This window comes from Telmatherina bonti, assembly GCF_933228915.1.
Source record: "Telmatherina bonti genome assembly, chromosome: 4".
NCBI classification, from domain to species: domain Eukaryota; kingdom Metazoa; phylum Chordata; class Actinopteri; order Atheriniformes; family Telmatherinidae; genus Telmatherina; species Telmatherina bonti.
The window spans coordinates 18479179-18496522 of NC_136622.1; the positions used below are offsets into that span (position 1 = coordinate 18479179).

At 36.6% G+C, this 17344-nt stretch overlaps 2 protein-coding genes across 2 annotated transcripts; both read right to left on the bottom strand.

Moving 5' to 3' along the window:
• Positions 1 to 4274: 4274 nt before the first annotated feature.
• On the bottom strand, positions 4275 to 9403 carry LOC306754451 (taste receptor type 1 member 1-like; the record flags this gene model as incomplete). Its single annotated transcript, XM_079238470.1, has 7 exons — positions 4275 to 5200; positions 5503 to 5623; positions 5823 to 6029; positions 6778 to 7500; positions 7585 to 7882; positions 8087 to 8159; positions 9397 to 9403. The coding sequence occupies 7 exons, from the start codon at positions 9401 to 9403 to the stop codon at positions 4275 to 4277; spliced, it is 2355 nt and encodes a 784-aa protein (XP_079094596.1).
• A 3530-nt stretch (positions 9404 to 12933) lies between these two features.
• Positions 12934 to 16502, bottom strand: LOC306754452 (taste receptor type 1 member 1-like; the record flags this gene model as incomplete). Its single annotated transcript, XM_079238471.1, has 6 exons — positions 12934 to 13342; positions 13640 to 13859; positions 14280 to 14400; positions 14601 to 14807; positions 15239 to 15961; positions 16482 to 16502. The coding sequence occupies 6 exons, from the start codon at positions 16500 to 16502 to the stop codon at positions 12934 to 12936; spliced, it is 1701 nt and encodes a 566-aa protein (XP_079094597.1).
• Positions 16503 to 17344: the final 842 nt, after the last annotated feature.

The following is a 17344-nucleotide window of genomic DNA, read 5'->3' on the forward strand; positions in this document are numbered from 1 at the left end:
AAATAATAAATTCAGTAGACCTTGCTTGACAGTATTGTCAGAGTTTTGTCAGGAAACAATTTGCGTAAATACCGAAAAATTGCCTGCCATGTTTATGATGCCACAACCAGGAGAATTTAATTGGTATGAAATCAGACCGGGATGCTCTGGTGTAAGTGGTCTTTCTGGTGTCCTTTGTCCTGTCTGTCCACCACATTATCTGCGTTTTCACGCTTGGTTTTTTTATCACAGGACCGTGGAGGGTTGATTTCAGCGTGGAGTCTTCGTATCACAACAGTTGCCTGTCCTGCTATTCCGAGTCACAGAGGAGAAATTTCACCGCTGATTACGCGCCATAATTTCAATTAGTGTTGGCTCTCCTCTTTGGAATCAAAGGAACCAGGGGCTGAGATTTGCACAATAAATGCGCGCGTTGCCAGCATGTGCTATGGAGTAATGAATGCATCAGCCACGCAACATGGCTTCTGTCATACAACTTTATGTCATCTATCCATAAGAATAGCGCAGCACGGAACTAGTCTCAAATGGACATTATAATACAAGTGCCATTAAACAACAAGTTAACTGTATGCTTCAAAAAAGGGTGTGAGCCTTTTTCCCAACTTTCACTTTTCAACCCCCAGGTCATTCATTAACCCTGCAGATCTTTGTCATGGATTCCCACCGGAGGGTCCCAACAATGTTGCTGTAATAATTGGACTATTGGGGAACTTGTTAACAACAATTAGTGAAGCAATTATGCAATTACTGCAATAAACTCTTTTCCTTCTGAAATAAAAGTGGCTCATTTCCAAGCCAATGGTTCGGCGAACACCTAACATAAATAAAATAATAAAGCCAGGAATACAGCGGGTGCCCCCTATTCAGCTGACTTACAGAGAAAAACACTTCGATACCTTCTAACAACAATAAGTAATGGTGGCTAGATATTTTTAACAGCATGCAGGTTTATATGAATGTCATTCAGATGTTTGATGTGCCTAATAAATAGATTCGTTATTAATTTCTGCCTCTAAATGTTGCAGAAGGATTAGACCAGTGTTAAAATATGCAAACACTGGGTCGTAATTTGGCTCAGCGTGAGCGAAGCAAATCGATGTACCGCCTTCTATTCAGCTGGATCCGAGGCAGGGTTGATGTGACCAAAACGTGCCCTGTGGGTAACAAAGCCACAGTAAAAAAGAAACAGGTAAGTGGACAGGTGCACTTGAAAAAAAAAAAAAAATCAGAAATATTGACAGGGTTTGGTAAAAAAAAAAAAAAAAAAAAAAGCCACGCGACGGACGTGTTGGCGATGCTCTGATCAAACATCAAATAGAAATAGTGTCATGAATTTCTATAGACTAGTCCTCGGGTTATTTAAAGACTGCTTACTTTGGTTTGGCAGCACAATGGCTGCTGTTTGCCTGTGTGTGCCGGGGTTAGCGCATGAAAAGACCAGAGGCGCACATTAACATTGCTTAAGGTTTTCTCAAGGGCCGAAATGAACTGACTGGAAAGTAACTTTATAACTCGCTGGAGGATGAAGCCTTTGTTGGGAAGCGTACTGAAAGACACGAGGGCCTAACAAAAGGAGTGCGCCTTTGTTAAAAGACGAAAGGGCTTGGGTACTGATGCGCCTTGAATTGCAAAACATCTGCCATTTATTCTGAACGACTAGAGGGAGATTTGAATGAGAAAAGCAAGAAGCATTTATCGTAATGTCACTAGTCGTGCGTAAAACAAGTCATATGACGTGAAATGTTGGGTATTGGATGCTTGTGTGAGATCAAAAACACATTATAAAGCAAAGACTAAACAGTTTTTTTTTATCATTATTTTATGGCAACATTTGGCCAACTGCATTACTTATTTTATTCTTTTTTTTAAGCAAGACTATAGTTTCATTCAAGTCTGCAAAAGTTGTTTAATCTGAAGGTTGTATGTTTTAAGCTATTATTTGTAGATGTGCTCTCTCATAACAACAAATAACACCTTGTGTTTTCACATTTGAAAAGATTGTGCTTTAGAAATGGTGAAAGGGATCTCACCAGGTTATAGATTAAATGCCTGTTGCTGGTTAAATTTGTACAATAAAAAATAGTCATGAAGTGTTAAAACTGAAATATGCTCAACAACCTTGGTGAAAGAATGTCAGACTTCTCATCTTGAGCACTGCGACGGGCTCTGCGTAAAAGAGACTAAGTCAAATCCCATATGGTCATCAGACACAATGCCCTCCATTTAAAGCAAGTTTTGTTTTTGCATTGGATTAAAAAGGATGGACCAATTGCTGACCAAGTTTTCCCAGGCTTTTCGCATTATCTGACCAAAGTGGAAAATTGAAGGCTGCAAGTGAAAAGCCGCGGGGCGTTCCTCTGATTTTCCTCGCTCCATATTTTTAATGACAGATATATGTAGAAAAACTGACTTAAATATCGGACAAATGCTTTAAATGCAAGTTAGAAGGGCAAATCGTATAACTATCTAAAGCTCTCACAGGGATTTAAGTCTTATGGCGTCATTTTAAGCATTTCCAGGATTTTCAAGGCTAAAAGCTTTATGATTTATAGTGTAGCCTTTATTTAATTTTTTTTTTTAATTTTTTTTTTTTTTAATTAAACACGGTCAGACTACTCAGATCCCTCAGATAGAGAAGCTAGAGTTGTATGACATCGTGTGTGGCAAATCTAACGTTGAAATTGGTATGAAATTGTCAGTTTGTTGGTGTCAGCGTTTCGCTCTCCAAAGGTGCCATATGCCATGCTAAGTGGTACTTTTCGCCAATTCGTTCCTAGTTTCACGGTCCATCCTCCCCTTTTTCTTGCTTGGAAACTGAAAGACTTTAACAAAATGGCAATTTATCCTCTAGAATTACCAAAAACCCCCACTGCCAGGCCCTTTCCGTTTCATTTCTTGGAGCACAGAGTCCTGCTGAGCGTCACTGCGTGAAAGTTTGACTTTCAAATGGGAAAAAGAAATGGTCTGTTGTTGCCAGGCCATCTCTCCCTCGGTCTTTTTTAAGTAAAAAAAAGACTTTAAAGTTCTTGCAAGTTGATTTTATTTTACTTAAAAAAACTTTTTAAAAGTTTTAAAAAAAAACCAAACAAACAAACAAAAAAAAAACTTAACTTAAAAAAGTAAAACTAAAATCAACTTGCACCTGAAGCACGCGAGATTAATTTAATATGCAATAATTTGAATAGAGTAAAAAACCATATTAATCCAAAACTGATTTGGTGACTGCATAAGTAAGCACAAGGTCATCTTAGGGCTGCATTCCAGTGGACAAAATACGTAATTTTTTGGGTTTCAATCTCTCAATATATGATGATGAAAAACTAATCATAAGATTTCGATTAAAGTGACCTGGACATCTATTCTATCCCCCTCCTCAATTCTTCTTTAAGTGCAATTTACCAAACACTCTACACATTATTAACGCTGTAGACCACTGTCTGGGCTATTCTAATATAATCCAGTGTCATAACTTTAATATTTAACATCAAAATCATGTTAAAGGAGATACATGTGATGAGGCTTTCCTTTTGTGCATTTCGTATACTGGTAAGTAAACAAAACCTAATGATGGAGATGGAGTCAGGCGTAATAGGTGAATTGGTGCCATCATGTGGTGGGATTGGTCTTTACAGCATTTTTAAATTAATAGAGCAAAGATTGAAGATCCTTTTTTTTATTATTATTGTTGAATCACTTTTGTGTTACATACATTTACATAAGCAATAACATATTGAAATTAGTTCAGAATTAACTATGTGGAAATACATTCAACATTTCAAAGCTTTTGAAATTCAGACAACTTGAATAGAATATGTTGAAGACAACCAAATATAATTATAATACAATAAAAAAAGACAAATAGTGTATCATACTATTCACATTTTACTTTTACTACATACATATTATTTGACTTGAGAACTATGATTAGATTTATTTGAAACCTAATTAGATTTATTTGAAACTAATGCGAGTTAAATCTAATTATATTTAGATAGCAAGGCATTATATAGCAGTGTTCTGAAATTGATGTGAATGCTGTGGTTTCTCATCAGGCTGTTGAGCTCATCATTTGGTGAAATTAAACAACCTTAACGAAAATGCAGCCACTTCTATGTTCTTTCTTCCCAGTCTTTTCTGACCATATAAGGAAAGTCTGATCATTATTGACCCATATGAAAAGATTAGCTAGAATTTGGGAATAAAAGATTACTGATCGACTAAAATATTAAATTATTTGGGATAAATAAAGTATTATATATATTTTGTGTGAAAAGCTACTGGCTGATTGTTTTGGTGTAATTCTGAATGAGACCTTGGAAGTATTGTTGTGTGTTTTTGTGAGGCTGAAAAATAATGATGCAACATTTTGGCAGGAAATACCACAACAGAAAGGAGCAGAGACTGGAGAGTACAGCCAAAGCATTTAGAGTTTGGATGTACTTTCCACGGTAAAGCATGAACACGGTGACAAAGATGATCCAGGTGAAGATCAGCAGGAGGAGGCAGAAAGTTATCGCTTTGGCCTCGTTGTAATTTTTTGGGAGATCTTTTCCCATGTAAGAGAAAATAAAGCAAAGACAGCACAGGAAGAAAAGAAAAACCAGAGCACAGCTACCTACTTCAAGATTCCAGGAACAGAAAAGTACAATTTGCTCTGGGTACCATGAAGTTTCATTGTAGGGTCTGGGGGGATCATAAAAAATGCTCATCAGCAATACAGCCTGAGTCATAAATGCTCCAGTGATAAGTAGCCATTGTCCGTGATATTTCATCCACAAGCTGTGGAGCTTTGGGATCTTTGCAGCCATTTTAAAAATGCAAACAATTTGAAAGGAACGCACAACAAAACATGCCAGACAAACAGTGTAGAACAGAATAAAAGGGAAATACCTCAAGATACAAGATACAGGTGTTGGCTTGCCAAAGTAAAAAAACAAACTAATACTACACAAACAGAGGCAGATTAAAATCAGGAAACACACTGGTCCTCCAGCAGATCTGACAACAGGCGTGTTGTAGTTGATGGCAAAGAGAACAGACACGGCCACACTGAGGCCCACTAAGACACAAGTCCCGAGCATGACGACTATAGCAGCAGGGTCTGAGAATGGTACGTACTCCACCAGGCGCAGCTTGCATGATGTACTTCCTGCTGTAGACCACTCTGTGTCCATGCACTTCTTGCATTTGAAGGGATCTTCTGTTAGAAACAGACACATCAGTAAAGTTAAGATCCTCTCTGTCTAAAAGAGACACAGAAGCAAATCTACAAGTTCCATGTGATATAGTTTAATATGCTTTTTCTGTGATGCAAAATAACAAGAATGGTGTGTGTAACGGTGGTTGACAAGTCACCAGTTTATTCTGCTGGTAAACACAACAGTGTGTCAGGACAGCAACACAGCTTATAACAAAGCCACAAACCTTTTACCAGTGAATTGTCCCAGATTTAGGTTCTGTAACTCATCTGAGCCTGAATGGCCGCACTTTGCAATCACTTACCAGTAACATTGACATAAGTTCCACTTGGACAAATTTCACAAGTAAAGCAGCACACGTGGAGGGACTTTTGGCTTTTTGCATACCCTTCAGGGCACTCTGGGGAACATTGTGAAGTAGGCACCTGTGCAAATGGCAGCAACAAAAGGATTTTGAGCATCATGTTTAGCGGGTTGGTTAACATCCTGATTCTGTCATTTTAAACTCAGACTACTAAACTAGATGCACGTTTAAATATAGATGAAAGACAGACATGCTTTCTTGTGACATAAACATCTGAACAAAGTAGTTTATCATACTCATACACTCATTGACCTACTTACTTTTCCATCTGTATACCAAAGAATTTTGGTGTTGTTGATGAAGAAATTGGCTGTTGGGTGAAAGTTATAAAATCCAACACTCTGCGGGTCACTGCTATGGTCCCAGAAGACCACCTTATAGAGCCCGAACTTTATGTTACCACTCTCATTAAACTGAATGGTCTGGTTCAACAGTGTGAAATTGGATTTCTGCAGCTTTTCCAGGACCTGATGTGGATGAAAAACTTCACTTTACCAACCACCTCAGTTGTCTTGGAGAAAGTTGATGTAAACAGTTTAACGTAATTTTGACAGCACAGAATAAGTAACTATTTAAAAGATAAATACATTTATGCATGTTTTTCTGTCTCTAGATCTCACATACTTGAAAGCATGTTTTAGACTTATAAAAACTACATTTCCAATTTTGCTCCTCCAAAAAAAATCTAATTTTTTTCCTTCTGCTTAATTCTTAACACTGAAACACTTAACGGCTTGAAACTTTTTAGTACCAAAAGAAGTTTGTCATAGAGGAAAACACCAAATATTTGGTGGTGTATTTTTCATATTTTTTTTTACCTTGTCTTCTTGCTTCATAAATCATTATTTTATGGCTCTGCTGTTAAAGCTTTTTGACATTATTAAACTTTCTAAAGGAAAAACTGAACAATTTAAAAATAATTAGAAGCAGAAGAAAAGAAAAAAGGTAACACATTTTGTTTAAGTTAACAAACACTGACAATTATGCAGAGATAATGTTTAACTTATAGCAATAAAATGACTAGATTCTCTGCCCATTAGTCTATTTAATAACAAGTAACCCCCTAAAAACATTCATTTCTATAGAAGTAAAAAAAAAAACCAAAAAAAAACCAAGATAAAATTAAAATCTTCCTGCTACCAACAAGCTTACATTTCAGACTAATTTAAAATTTCTATGGGTAATTAAAACAGTCTTTATTAATTGTATATTTACCTTGTTTCTGTACACTGTAATATTTTTACATCCACCTGCTCCGCATTGCATGGTCTTGTGTAAGGCGTGAGCAATGGCGTACACAGCAGAATAAACAGGAAAAGAGTAAGATGGGTTGGCATCAAGGATTTCCTCGGCACTCCAGAGACTGCAGTTGCAAACCTGACCACAAAATTTGACCTTCCCATCATTGTCACTCTGAATGTGGCTTTTAGAAGAATGTACAAAATCACTGAAACCAGGTACTGACTCTGCTGGCTGAGACACCCCGAGTACAGTTCCAATGTTTTTTATTCTTTTAATCTTTTGGAGTCTTTTGCTTAAGGACCATGATTCACCTGCGATCCACACCTTTTTGGAGATATTCAGTTGAATTGCTGACTCAATGAGAGTTTCAGCAGCCAGTTCAGGAGCAAAAACAATAATAACACCTATTTTATCTCTCTCTATATTTCTGAACACCTGTGAGTAATTGGTTTTGGCATTAAGCTGTGTTGTGTGTGCCAGGCAAATCTTAGTGTCCTTAATCCTCTGCACAAACAAATCTAGGCCATCATTGCCATAATCATTGTCACTGTTAATAAATGCAACCCAGTTCCAATTGAAGTGTTGCACAATAGCAACAATCACTTCTATCACATCTCTATTGGAATGCACTGTTTTAAAAAAAGAAGGGAATCTAATTTTATCTGAAAACACAGAACTTGAAGATCCATAGCTGACCTGTTAACAGAAAAATTTGTGATTATCATTATAAAATATATTGTTCATAAAAAGAGTTTTTGTTATAGGCTGTTAAAGACTTACCATGGGAATGAGATCTACCATTAAAAGTGGGGCTACAGTCAGGGCCTGAGTGCTTGTGAAAGGACCAACCACTGCTATCACTTTAGACAGCTTCTTGTGTGGTTCAGTCCAAGGGTGAATTAAACAGTTGACTGAGATGAGTTTGAAAATTCCTGGGAAGCTGAGTGTATCCGAACAGTAGTCAAATATGTCATAGCCAAGCGAAACATTTGGCAGCAGGCTGGTTGAGTTATTGATTTCCTCTATAGTGAATCTCATCAACTGAAATTTCCGGTAGTTTGAGAGACTGAATCTTTGACTAAAAACAGGAAGATACAGGAATAAGAGCAGGATGAAGTCTCAGAAGAAAAACAAAACAAAGCAAACAAACCAAAAAGCAAACGACAACATTTTTTCTTTTGTTGCATTAGTTTGACTGTAATGCTTTAAGCATGACTGTTTTTAAAGTGTAAAAGAAGTCACACTGAATGTTATATACAGTATATATATAGAAAGAACTCACCTGAGGCAGTCAATGGTCTCTGGTCTATCATGATAAGTGGGGTCTTCAGTGTAGTGAATGTCAAAAAGTCCACCTATCAAATAATCCCCATGCAGATAAAACTCAGAGGCTGTAACCGTCCATTGACTCAAAGCGTGAAGTAAAGCTCCCAAAAGACAAAAAGAAGCACAAAAGTGTTTCATTGTTGTGGCTCCCCATGTACTAGTGTGATGTGTACTCAAAAAGGAAATACCTCTGTTGTTTGTTGTGGTACACTAATGTTGAATAAGCCTCAGGCGCTTCCATGCATGAGGGAATTCTTGACACCTGACAAATACTACCTATAAACGGTTGGAAGAGTTTTCACAAATCAGTATGCAAAGGCATTTTAAGTGCTCCACAAAGATCAACAATTGCCACAAACAAGCTACATTAATGTTACATGATGTTATCATATCCAACACAACTCTAAAGTACTGGCTTGAGGTGGTTATACTGGTTTTAACAAATTGTGGCTTTGACAAGAATTGAAATTTAAAATAAAAAAAAATAAAAAACTGAATAAAGTTTAAAAAAAAAGTTAGATGGGAAATTTAGGCTTCTAGTGAAATATAAAACATATAAGAAGATTATAGTGACTGTGCAAATGCTAAAAAAAAAAAAAAAAAAGCGGAAGGGTAGACCAAAGACCCATTTATGCTCCATGCAGCGGGGGGGTGGGGGGGGTGGGGGGGGGGGGGGGGGGGGGGGGGCGTTGAAATGTTTTGGAGTAAGAAGAAAAGCAAATGATAGCTGTACTTTGAAAGTAAGAGACATAAAAGACTGAGCAACTTTGTGTTCCACAGCAAAGTAGTGTGTGAATGCTTTTAGAGGAAGTGAGAAAAGATGCAGTCTTTAGTCAGAAATAAAATAATGGAGATAGTGCACTAGTAATATTTCAGATTTTTGCCATTCTTACAAAATTGATATTTCTTGTAAGGTATTCTTTATGGAGTTAATACTATTTTCTTACAAAAATGACATTTTTCCATAACAATATCAGCATATTCAGGATTATTCTACAGTTTTATTCTACAAATAAACAGGTGGGGGGAGTATGATGTGGAGAGTATGCACTTTATAACAGTAAAAAAGAAGAAAAGAAAAGAGATAAAACATGAATGAATTGGACACAGTCTCTTGTTTCTAATGTAGGCAGAACTTTTTTTTTTTTTTTTCTTTACAAAGAATTCATGAAATGACCCACCTACAAGCCAGCTATAGAAAACACACCAGCTTGGAACTTAGAGAACAGAAAACTGTGTTTAAAAATAAAATAGCCATGCACTGACCCGACATGTTTTACCACAACGTTGATTATGCTTTTGGCATCACAGAAGCATTGTACAATAAGCAAATGAGTGTGCTTGCAATTTCTGTACACACGTTCATGGTCTATGGGAGTACAAGCTGCACATGGGTGCAATCATTTGCTCCTATTACTCTTGGAAATCCGGCAAAAAAAAGCCTTGTTCGGTCTCAGTAAATGACTGCAGGGTGCACGGAAACCTAATAACCATGACCATCTGGTAACACATGGCATGTACGACCTGGAGACCACATCTAAAAAAATGGATTTGGGGATCCCAGCTGTGACGTGCAATATCTGTCATTTGCAAGTATTGTCTGACTTCTCTTTTAATTTATCTAAAGTTCCTCCAACAGCTCCAAAATGGCAATGCTGGATAAGCAATACATTTTGATGATTGTTTACTCATTCATGTCAATTCACAAGGGTGAAAATGCTGTCTCTGCATCTTCTCTCTTTTTTTCGATGTCTCCTTCTGGTGACAATAACCAGATACACTCACAGACTGTTTGCACCTCCTTTTAAAATGTCATAAATTCAGGAATAGTTTCTATGAGCAAAATAGCTTCCAAGTTTTGATGGTTAAATTGGGGGTACTTAATAAATTTACATTTTTCTCCCCCAACACATGCAAAATAGCATGTGAACGCCCATATGCCATTCATTAGAACAAGTGTACTAACTGGATGCAGACACACTATTTTGCACCTTTGAAAGGCACAGCACCTCAGTGCTTGATGTTACTAAATCAGTTTGTACACTTTTTTTATGCATGTGCAATAAGTTTGCACATTTTTAGTATAAACTTTTTAGTAGATCAGGCCTAAATCAGTAAAGTTAAAAATTTGCCTTCATGGAGAAATTAAAGAATCCAAGAAATGGAAAGGAACCGCAGGAGGATAGAAAGATAAAGAAAGGAACCATTTACTGAGAGATTTTTCAGGAGCAAAAAAACATTCAACACAGTAAAAGAAGCAATAACTCTTAACGTTCAAACCTCATCACACAAAACAAAAACAATCCTGAACTCCTTATTCAGACAGTTGATTTTCTTAAAATTATAAACAAACAAAGATTTTAACAAGTCCTACATGACAGCATCAGACCTTACATGTGAGGGCTTTATGAGAACTATTTTAGAAGAAAGCTCAATGTCTTTAGATTAATTCTTTCAAGGGGGCTCTGGAGTGGGTGCAGTTTCCCTAAATACATTGTCATAAATATAAGTTATTGATGTGACTTATGTCAAAGTTACATCTTAATACTAAAAACAAAATTAAATGTTTTTTTTCTGGCAGTTTTTGCCTTTTGTGAATGTTTCTTTTTTTCTTTATTTTTTGTTGTTTAAGTGTCAGATGGAGACAGTTTAATTTAGCAACTGAGTTATGTGGCCTGTTAGCCTGCCAGGCTAATTTAAAACAGCATTTACGGCAAAAAGAAATGAACTTCCGCTATGTCCGTGCACCATCTTGAATGTTTTGAAGAACATGTGGTGACACAAGGCAAAAGGCAAGACTCTTCTCAGATCAACCAATCAGAGTGGACAGTTTGTTTAAGGTCGATGCGAATCTCCATGAAGTGGAGGAACTCCAGACTGAGTTGCTTTGTATTGAAGAGCACTCCAGTCTAGCGTGCCAGGCCAGTGGTCTGTGGGAAGTTGAATTTAGCGCCCCTGTACAAAAGTAATACAGTGTTCCTTTAAGCATATTTGCATTTTTGTAGCATCAAACTTAATCTAGACACAAGCACACATACAAGTAATTTAATCCAACATCCCTGGTGATTAAAAGACAAACTCTTTTTACAAATGATCCCTGAATAACTAAATGCCGAGCCACACAAGTAATTTGTTCAAATAAATCTTGCTGTCAAACAGCAGAGAAGTGATGAATGATCTGGGTTGTCACCTGAATTTGAATTCAGGTAGCCACCTGCTGAAAGGGCGGAACTGCTTGTTCTGCATGGCCGGAGGGGATCTGCCCTGTTATGTGAGACACTGGAGTCACTGAAAAAAGTTACTCTCATATGAACGTTGACAATAAAACACACAGAAGTGTTTTGAGACTTATACAAACTGAATGATTATTGAAAACAAATTATCATTGAATGGCATTTGTGTGAAAACAATAAAAAATAATAAAGATGTTCTTATTAAGTAAAGCAAACTGAGTAAAGCAACATACCGGTGATATAAAGACCAAACTGAGACTTCCTGTGCGGTGTTGCTGCATGTTATGACGGGGTGGGCAATTAACCTTGAGGGTCCTGTCCTGCAAGTGTTCCAAATTTCAGTGCTTCACCACATCTGACACACATCAGACTTAATTAGCAGACTAGTGCAGAGCTTGACATGAAACTCTTCACTAATCCATGACTTGATTCAGGTGTGTTGCAGAAGGGAAACTCCTAAAACTTGCAGGACTTGTCCACAGACCTTGAGGACCGGAGTTGCCCACCTCTGTCTTATGAGGATAACATTTACTTCTGCTGCTTACAATAAGTGTAACATTGTGTCATTTTTCTTTTATGAAATAATTTTATATTAATTGTGAGTCACCTCTGTAATAGTGTTGGCTTTTTCAGCTGTATGATGATTTAGACAATGTATACGGATATTTCCAAAGTCCTTACAGGTTTAGTAACTTTGAAGCATCCTGCAGTTGAACTATACATCTGGAGATGTGATGCTCAATATCAAGCCTCAGTTACACACCAAGGAAACTTTATTAATTCAGCCCTAAATATTTAAAAACCTTTTCTATTTTAAAACAGGAAACTTGAGAAAGGCACAGGCACAGTTGTAGATGCGCTATGTACATATACTACACAAACCGGCTATTGTGTCAGTGTCCTTTTTTAAATTGTAAAACAAGAGGACTTTATTGTGACTGAAATGTTTATATTTAAACAAAAACACATATTCATGTGCTAAGATATGTGCTTTCCCACTGGCATTTCAGATTCACATGTATCTTTCCGTTGGCATTTAGATTTAAATTCTGGCATTCAAATATAGATGAATTATGCAAATATATCATGTGATTTAATCAGCTTTACAAACAATAAAAACATTTAAAAGCATGTGTTATTTCATATTTTTATTGTGTTAGTCTTTATTGACTTGGGCTGTAGAAAATGTTCTAGTTTAACTTGCTCAACCACTAAACCATGGTTATATTTATATTTCAATTTGGCAAAAACATTGATTCAAAATAATTACAAGAAGTATTAACTCACTGTTTAAGGAGAACTGTACATTTAAGCAAAGATAAAAAAATAAATAAATAAAAAAAATATTGTTGCAGTTAAACACAATTTCAATTACTGACTAAATGGCACCATATAACAAAGAAGCTATTGATGAGGATTTTGGGAATTTCATAATTTACATCTGAAGTTATCTTAAGAAAACAAACAAAAGAAAAAAACAATAACAAAACAATCAAAAGCAACCCCCCAAAAAAGCATTTACGCTGAAAAAGAAATAGTACGTGAGGCATGTCACCTTCATTGTGAAAAGCTACTGGCTGATTGTTTTGGTGTAATTCTGAATGAGACCTTGGAAGTATTGTTGTGTGTTTTTGTGAGGCTGAAAAATAATGATGCAACATTTTGGCAGGAAATACCACAACAGAAAGGAGCAGAGACTGGAGAGTACAGCCAAAGCATTTAGAGTTTGGATGTACTTTCCACGGTAAAGCATTAACACGGTGACAAAGATGATCCAGGTGAAGATCAGCAGGAGGAGGCAGAAAGTTATCGCTTTGGCCTCGTTGTAATTTTTTGGGAGATCTTTTCCCATGTAAGAGAAAATAAAGCAAAGACAGCACAGGAAGAAAGAAAAAACCAGAGCACAGCTACCTACTTCGAGATTCCAGGAACAGAAAAGTACAATTTGCTCTGGGTACCATGAAGTTTCATTGTAGGGTCTGGGGGGATCATAAAAAATGCTCATCAGCAATACAGCCTGAGTCATAAATGCTCCAGTGATAAGTAGCCATTGTCCGTGATATTTCATCCACAAGCTGTGGAGCTTTGGGATCTTTGCAGCCATTTTAAAAATGCAAACAATTTGAAAGGAACGCACAACAAAACATGCCAGACAAACAGTGTAGAACAGAATAAAAGGGAAATACCTCAAGATACAAGATACAGGTGTTGGCTTGCCAAAGTAAAAAAACAAACTAATACTACACAAACAGAGGCAGATTAAAATCAGGAAACACACTGGTCCTCCAGCAGATCTGACAACAGGCGTGTTGTAGTTGATGGCAAAGAGAACAGACACGGCCACACTGAGGCCCACTAAGACACAAGTCCCGAGCATGACGACTATAGCAGCAGGGTCTGAGAATGGTACGTACTCCACCAGGCGCAGCTTGCATGATGTACTTCCTGCTGTAGACCACTCTGTGTCCATGCACTTCTTGCATTTGAAGGGATCTTCTGTTTTCACAAAAAGACATACAGGCAATCACTTTTAAAGTTAAATACATTTTTACAAGAAGAATCAGAATAAGACATCTTTATTAAATCCCCAAGACTCTGTATCTATTTGAAACATCTTTTTGTTGTATTTCAACAGCAGTAAAGAACATTTAAACAAGAAAAATGCAACTTAGCCTAATTAAAAAGTTGCTTGATGTGCAATTAAAAAATTGTCATTTTTTTTGGGAGGGGTGGGGTGTGATTGTTGTTGTTTAAAGATCAAGCTGTGCACTTTATATAAAAGGTCAAAGTGGATATAGAGAGCATGTTTGATTGTTCTGCCCTCCCAACCTTTGCTTGGTATAAGTAACATGCCGTCATGTTAATTATGGAAGCCCAGCTTTTCTTATGTTCATCCTCACAAGCGTTATCATTTACCTGTGCTGTTGACATAAGTGTCCCTTGGACACATTTCACAATTGAAGCAGCATTTGTAGACTCCGGTTTGCTTTTTTGCATATCCTCCTGGACATTCGGGGGAACATATTGCAGTTGGCACCTGTATGACACATCCAATCAGCCACAAATGGTCTCAGTGAAGCAATAAGAATGTCAAAATAGGATCAGAGGCTGAAGAGTGTTGAAGATGAGTTCAGATGGGAGGCAAGAAAACAATGGAGCAATGGCCACATACAAATGAAAAACTTTATTCTAAATTGTATAATATCTCCACACATATATGACAAAAGAAGTCCTTACTTCTCCATAAGTGTACCACTGAACTTTGGTGCTGTTGATGTAGAACTTGACTGATGGGTACAAATGATGAAAGCCAATTTCCTCTGCATCTCCTCTGTTGTTCCAGAAAACAATAGAATATGATCCAAAGTTTGGGTCTCCATTCTCATCAAAATGAACTGTCTGGTTTAACAGTGTGAAACTGGACTTCTTGAGTTCTTCTAAAACCTGGTTTTGATACAAAAAAATACAAAGGGCTTTTAGAATAGAATAGAATAGAATAGAATAGAATAGAATAGAATAGAATAGAATAGAATAACATTATTTTACTATTCACATTTACCAATGCAGTGTTAAAGGTAAGCAAAGTAGCAACTGAAATGGAGGTTTAAATCACACAAAAAACATTATACATAACTTAAGTTGAACAGTGATACCTTAATTACAAAAAAAAAATAATTTTTTTTTAAAAATGCCAATATCAACTTAATTACAGAAAGTATTATGTGCCTACATGGTTTCAAATTTACCTAATTTCTGAGAAGTTTATCTCTGCTTTTGTGTTTTGTATTTTTTGAGGTCATCATTGTAGTTGTGTCTGGGAGACCTAATCAAATAACACAAAATGACAAGTGAGCAAACTGTAAATATAAACTCACCATATGTGAGTGCACTGTAATATCATCACATTCGCCATCTCCACACTTTAAGGTGTTGTGTAAGGCATGAGCGATGGCATACACAGCAGCGTAAACAGGAAACGAGAAGGATGGATCTGCAGCAGTAATATCATCAGCACTCAGATGATTGCAATTGCAAACCTGATTACAAAACTTCTGTTGTTCTGCATTTTCACAAGGTTCCTGGCTTTTAATGAAATGTATATATTCATAAAAACCATGGATTGTTATTACTGGCTGAGAGATCCCAAGAACAGTTCCAATCGTTTTGATTCCTTCCATCTTGCGAAGTTTTTTGTTCAAGGACCATCCGTCATCTGCTATCCACACTTTATTGTTGACACTCAGTTTAATAGCTGATTCAAGGACAGCTTCAGCATATGTTTTTTTAGCAAAAACAATTATGATTTTAACTTGCTGCATATCAATTTGTTGGAAAATTTGTGAGTGATTTGTGTTGCTGTTCAGACCCTTGCTGTAAGCCAGGCAGATGTCAGTGTCTTTAATCCTTTCAATGAACAATTCAAGTCCATCAATTCCAAAATCATCATCACCATTAAGGAAAGCAACCCAGCGCCAGTTGAAGTGCAGTATGATATTGACAATCACTTCTATGGTGTTTTTGTTTGGATGCACTGTTCTTAGGAAAGAGGGATAGTCTTTTTTTTTGGAAAAGACAGTGGCAGTAGCTCCGTAACTGACCTGTTAGGTACAATGAAGAGATTGATTATTTTGAATGACAACACCTTCTTATATAAAAACAAACAAACAAAAAATAACAATATCAATAAGATAATATAAGATAGGTATATAATAGATATATAAGATATATAATATAGCTAATATAAGCTGATCCAATCACTAAAATACTTGCGAAACACGATATTGACAAATTAGCCTTAGGAACTTTTCTTAATAGGTTTTTATTTAAAAAACACTGTACTCAAAACATACTTAAAAACATAAGTGCATCAGTGTTCATCCAAACACCTTCATCAGTTGTTTGGTGCACAAGAAGTAGCACTGACAATTGTAGACAAGTGTAACACCTGTCATGTACATACAATTAGCAGTGCTACCTTCTGTGCAATCAAAATGCTGATAAAGGATGAACAATGAAAAATTTTGTGTTTTTTAAAAGTATTTTTAAGTCCACTGTTTTTAAAATAAAACATTTTTAGAGGAAAATTTTACGTGGATAAATGAATCTTCATCGACTTACCAGTGGAAGGAGATCCGCCATGAAAGGTGGGGCTACAGTCAGGGTCTGAGTGCTAGTGAAAGGGCCAACAACTCCAATGACTTTAGACAGATTTTTGTGTTGTTGACCCCAAGGTTGGATCAGTTGATTGACAGAGATAAGTTTGAAAATACTGGGAAAATTTTGTGTATGTGAGCAGTAGTCAAACATCTCATAACCAAGTGACACATTTGGCAGCAGGCTGGTAGAGTTATTTATTTCCTCTACAGAGAATCTCATCAATTGAAACCTCTGATAGTTTGGAAGCAGGAAAAGTTCACTAAAAAAGAGAAGGGACATGATATAAGCAGTAGCTTGTCTCTGACAGAACAAGTGCACTTTTAGTTTTGAACATTTATATAACAGAAGACTATTCAGAACTTGCAACATCTATAAGTAGGCGAGGTTATGGGGAAATTGTCTTCTTTATTGCTCATATGTTTGGAGCAAACAGCTTGTCTCTGCAAAATAACTTTTAAATCAAGTTACTCTGTTTTTGTCAATTTCCATGCACTAAAATATATTCATATATATTTCAAACTCACCTGGAGCAGCTTAAGGTTTCTGGTCTGTTATGATAGGAAGGTCTGCTAACATGGTGAATATCAAAAAGTCCACCTATCAAATAATCTCCATCTTGATGAAACTCGGAGGCATGGACAGTGCATTGAGTCATGGCAATCAGGAAAAGTCCCACAAGACACAGATGAACAAGAAACTGTTTCATTTTTTAAAATCAGTGTTTACTAGCCTGACGTTACTTCTAAAGGACTTTGACTCTGCTTTTAGTAAGAGACTCTAGTGACAGTTTGCCTCATCATTTCCATGCTTGTGGGAAGAAAATC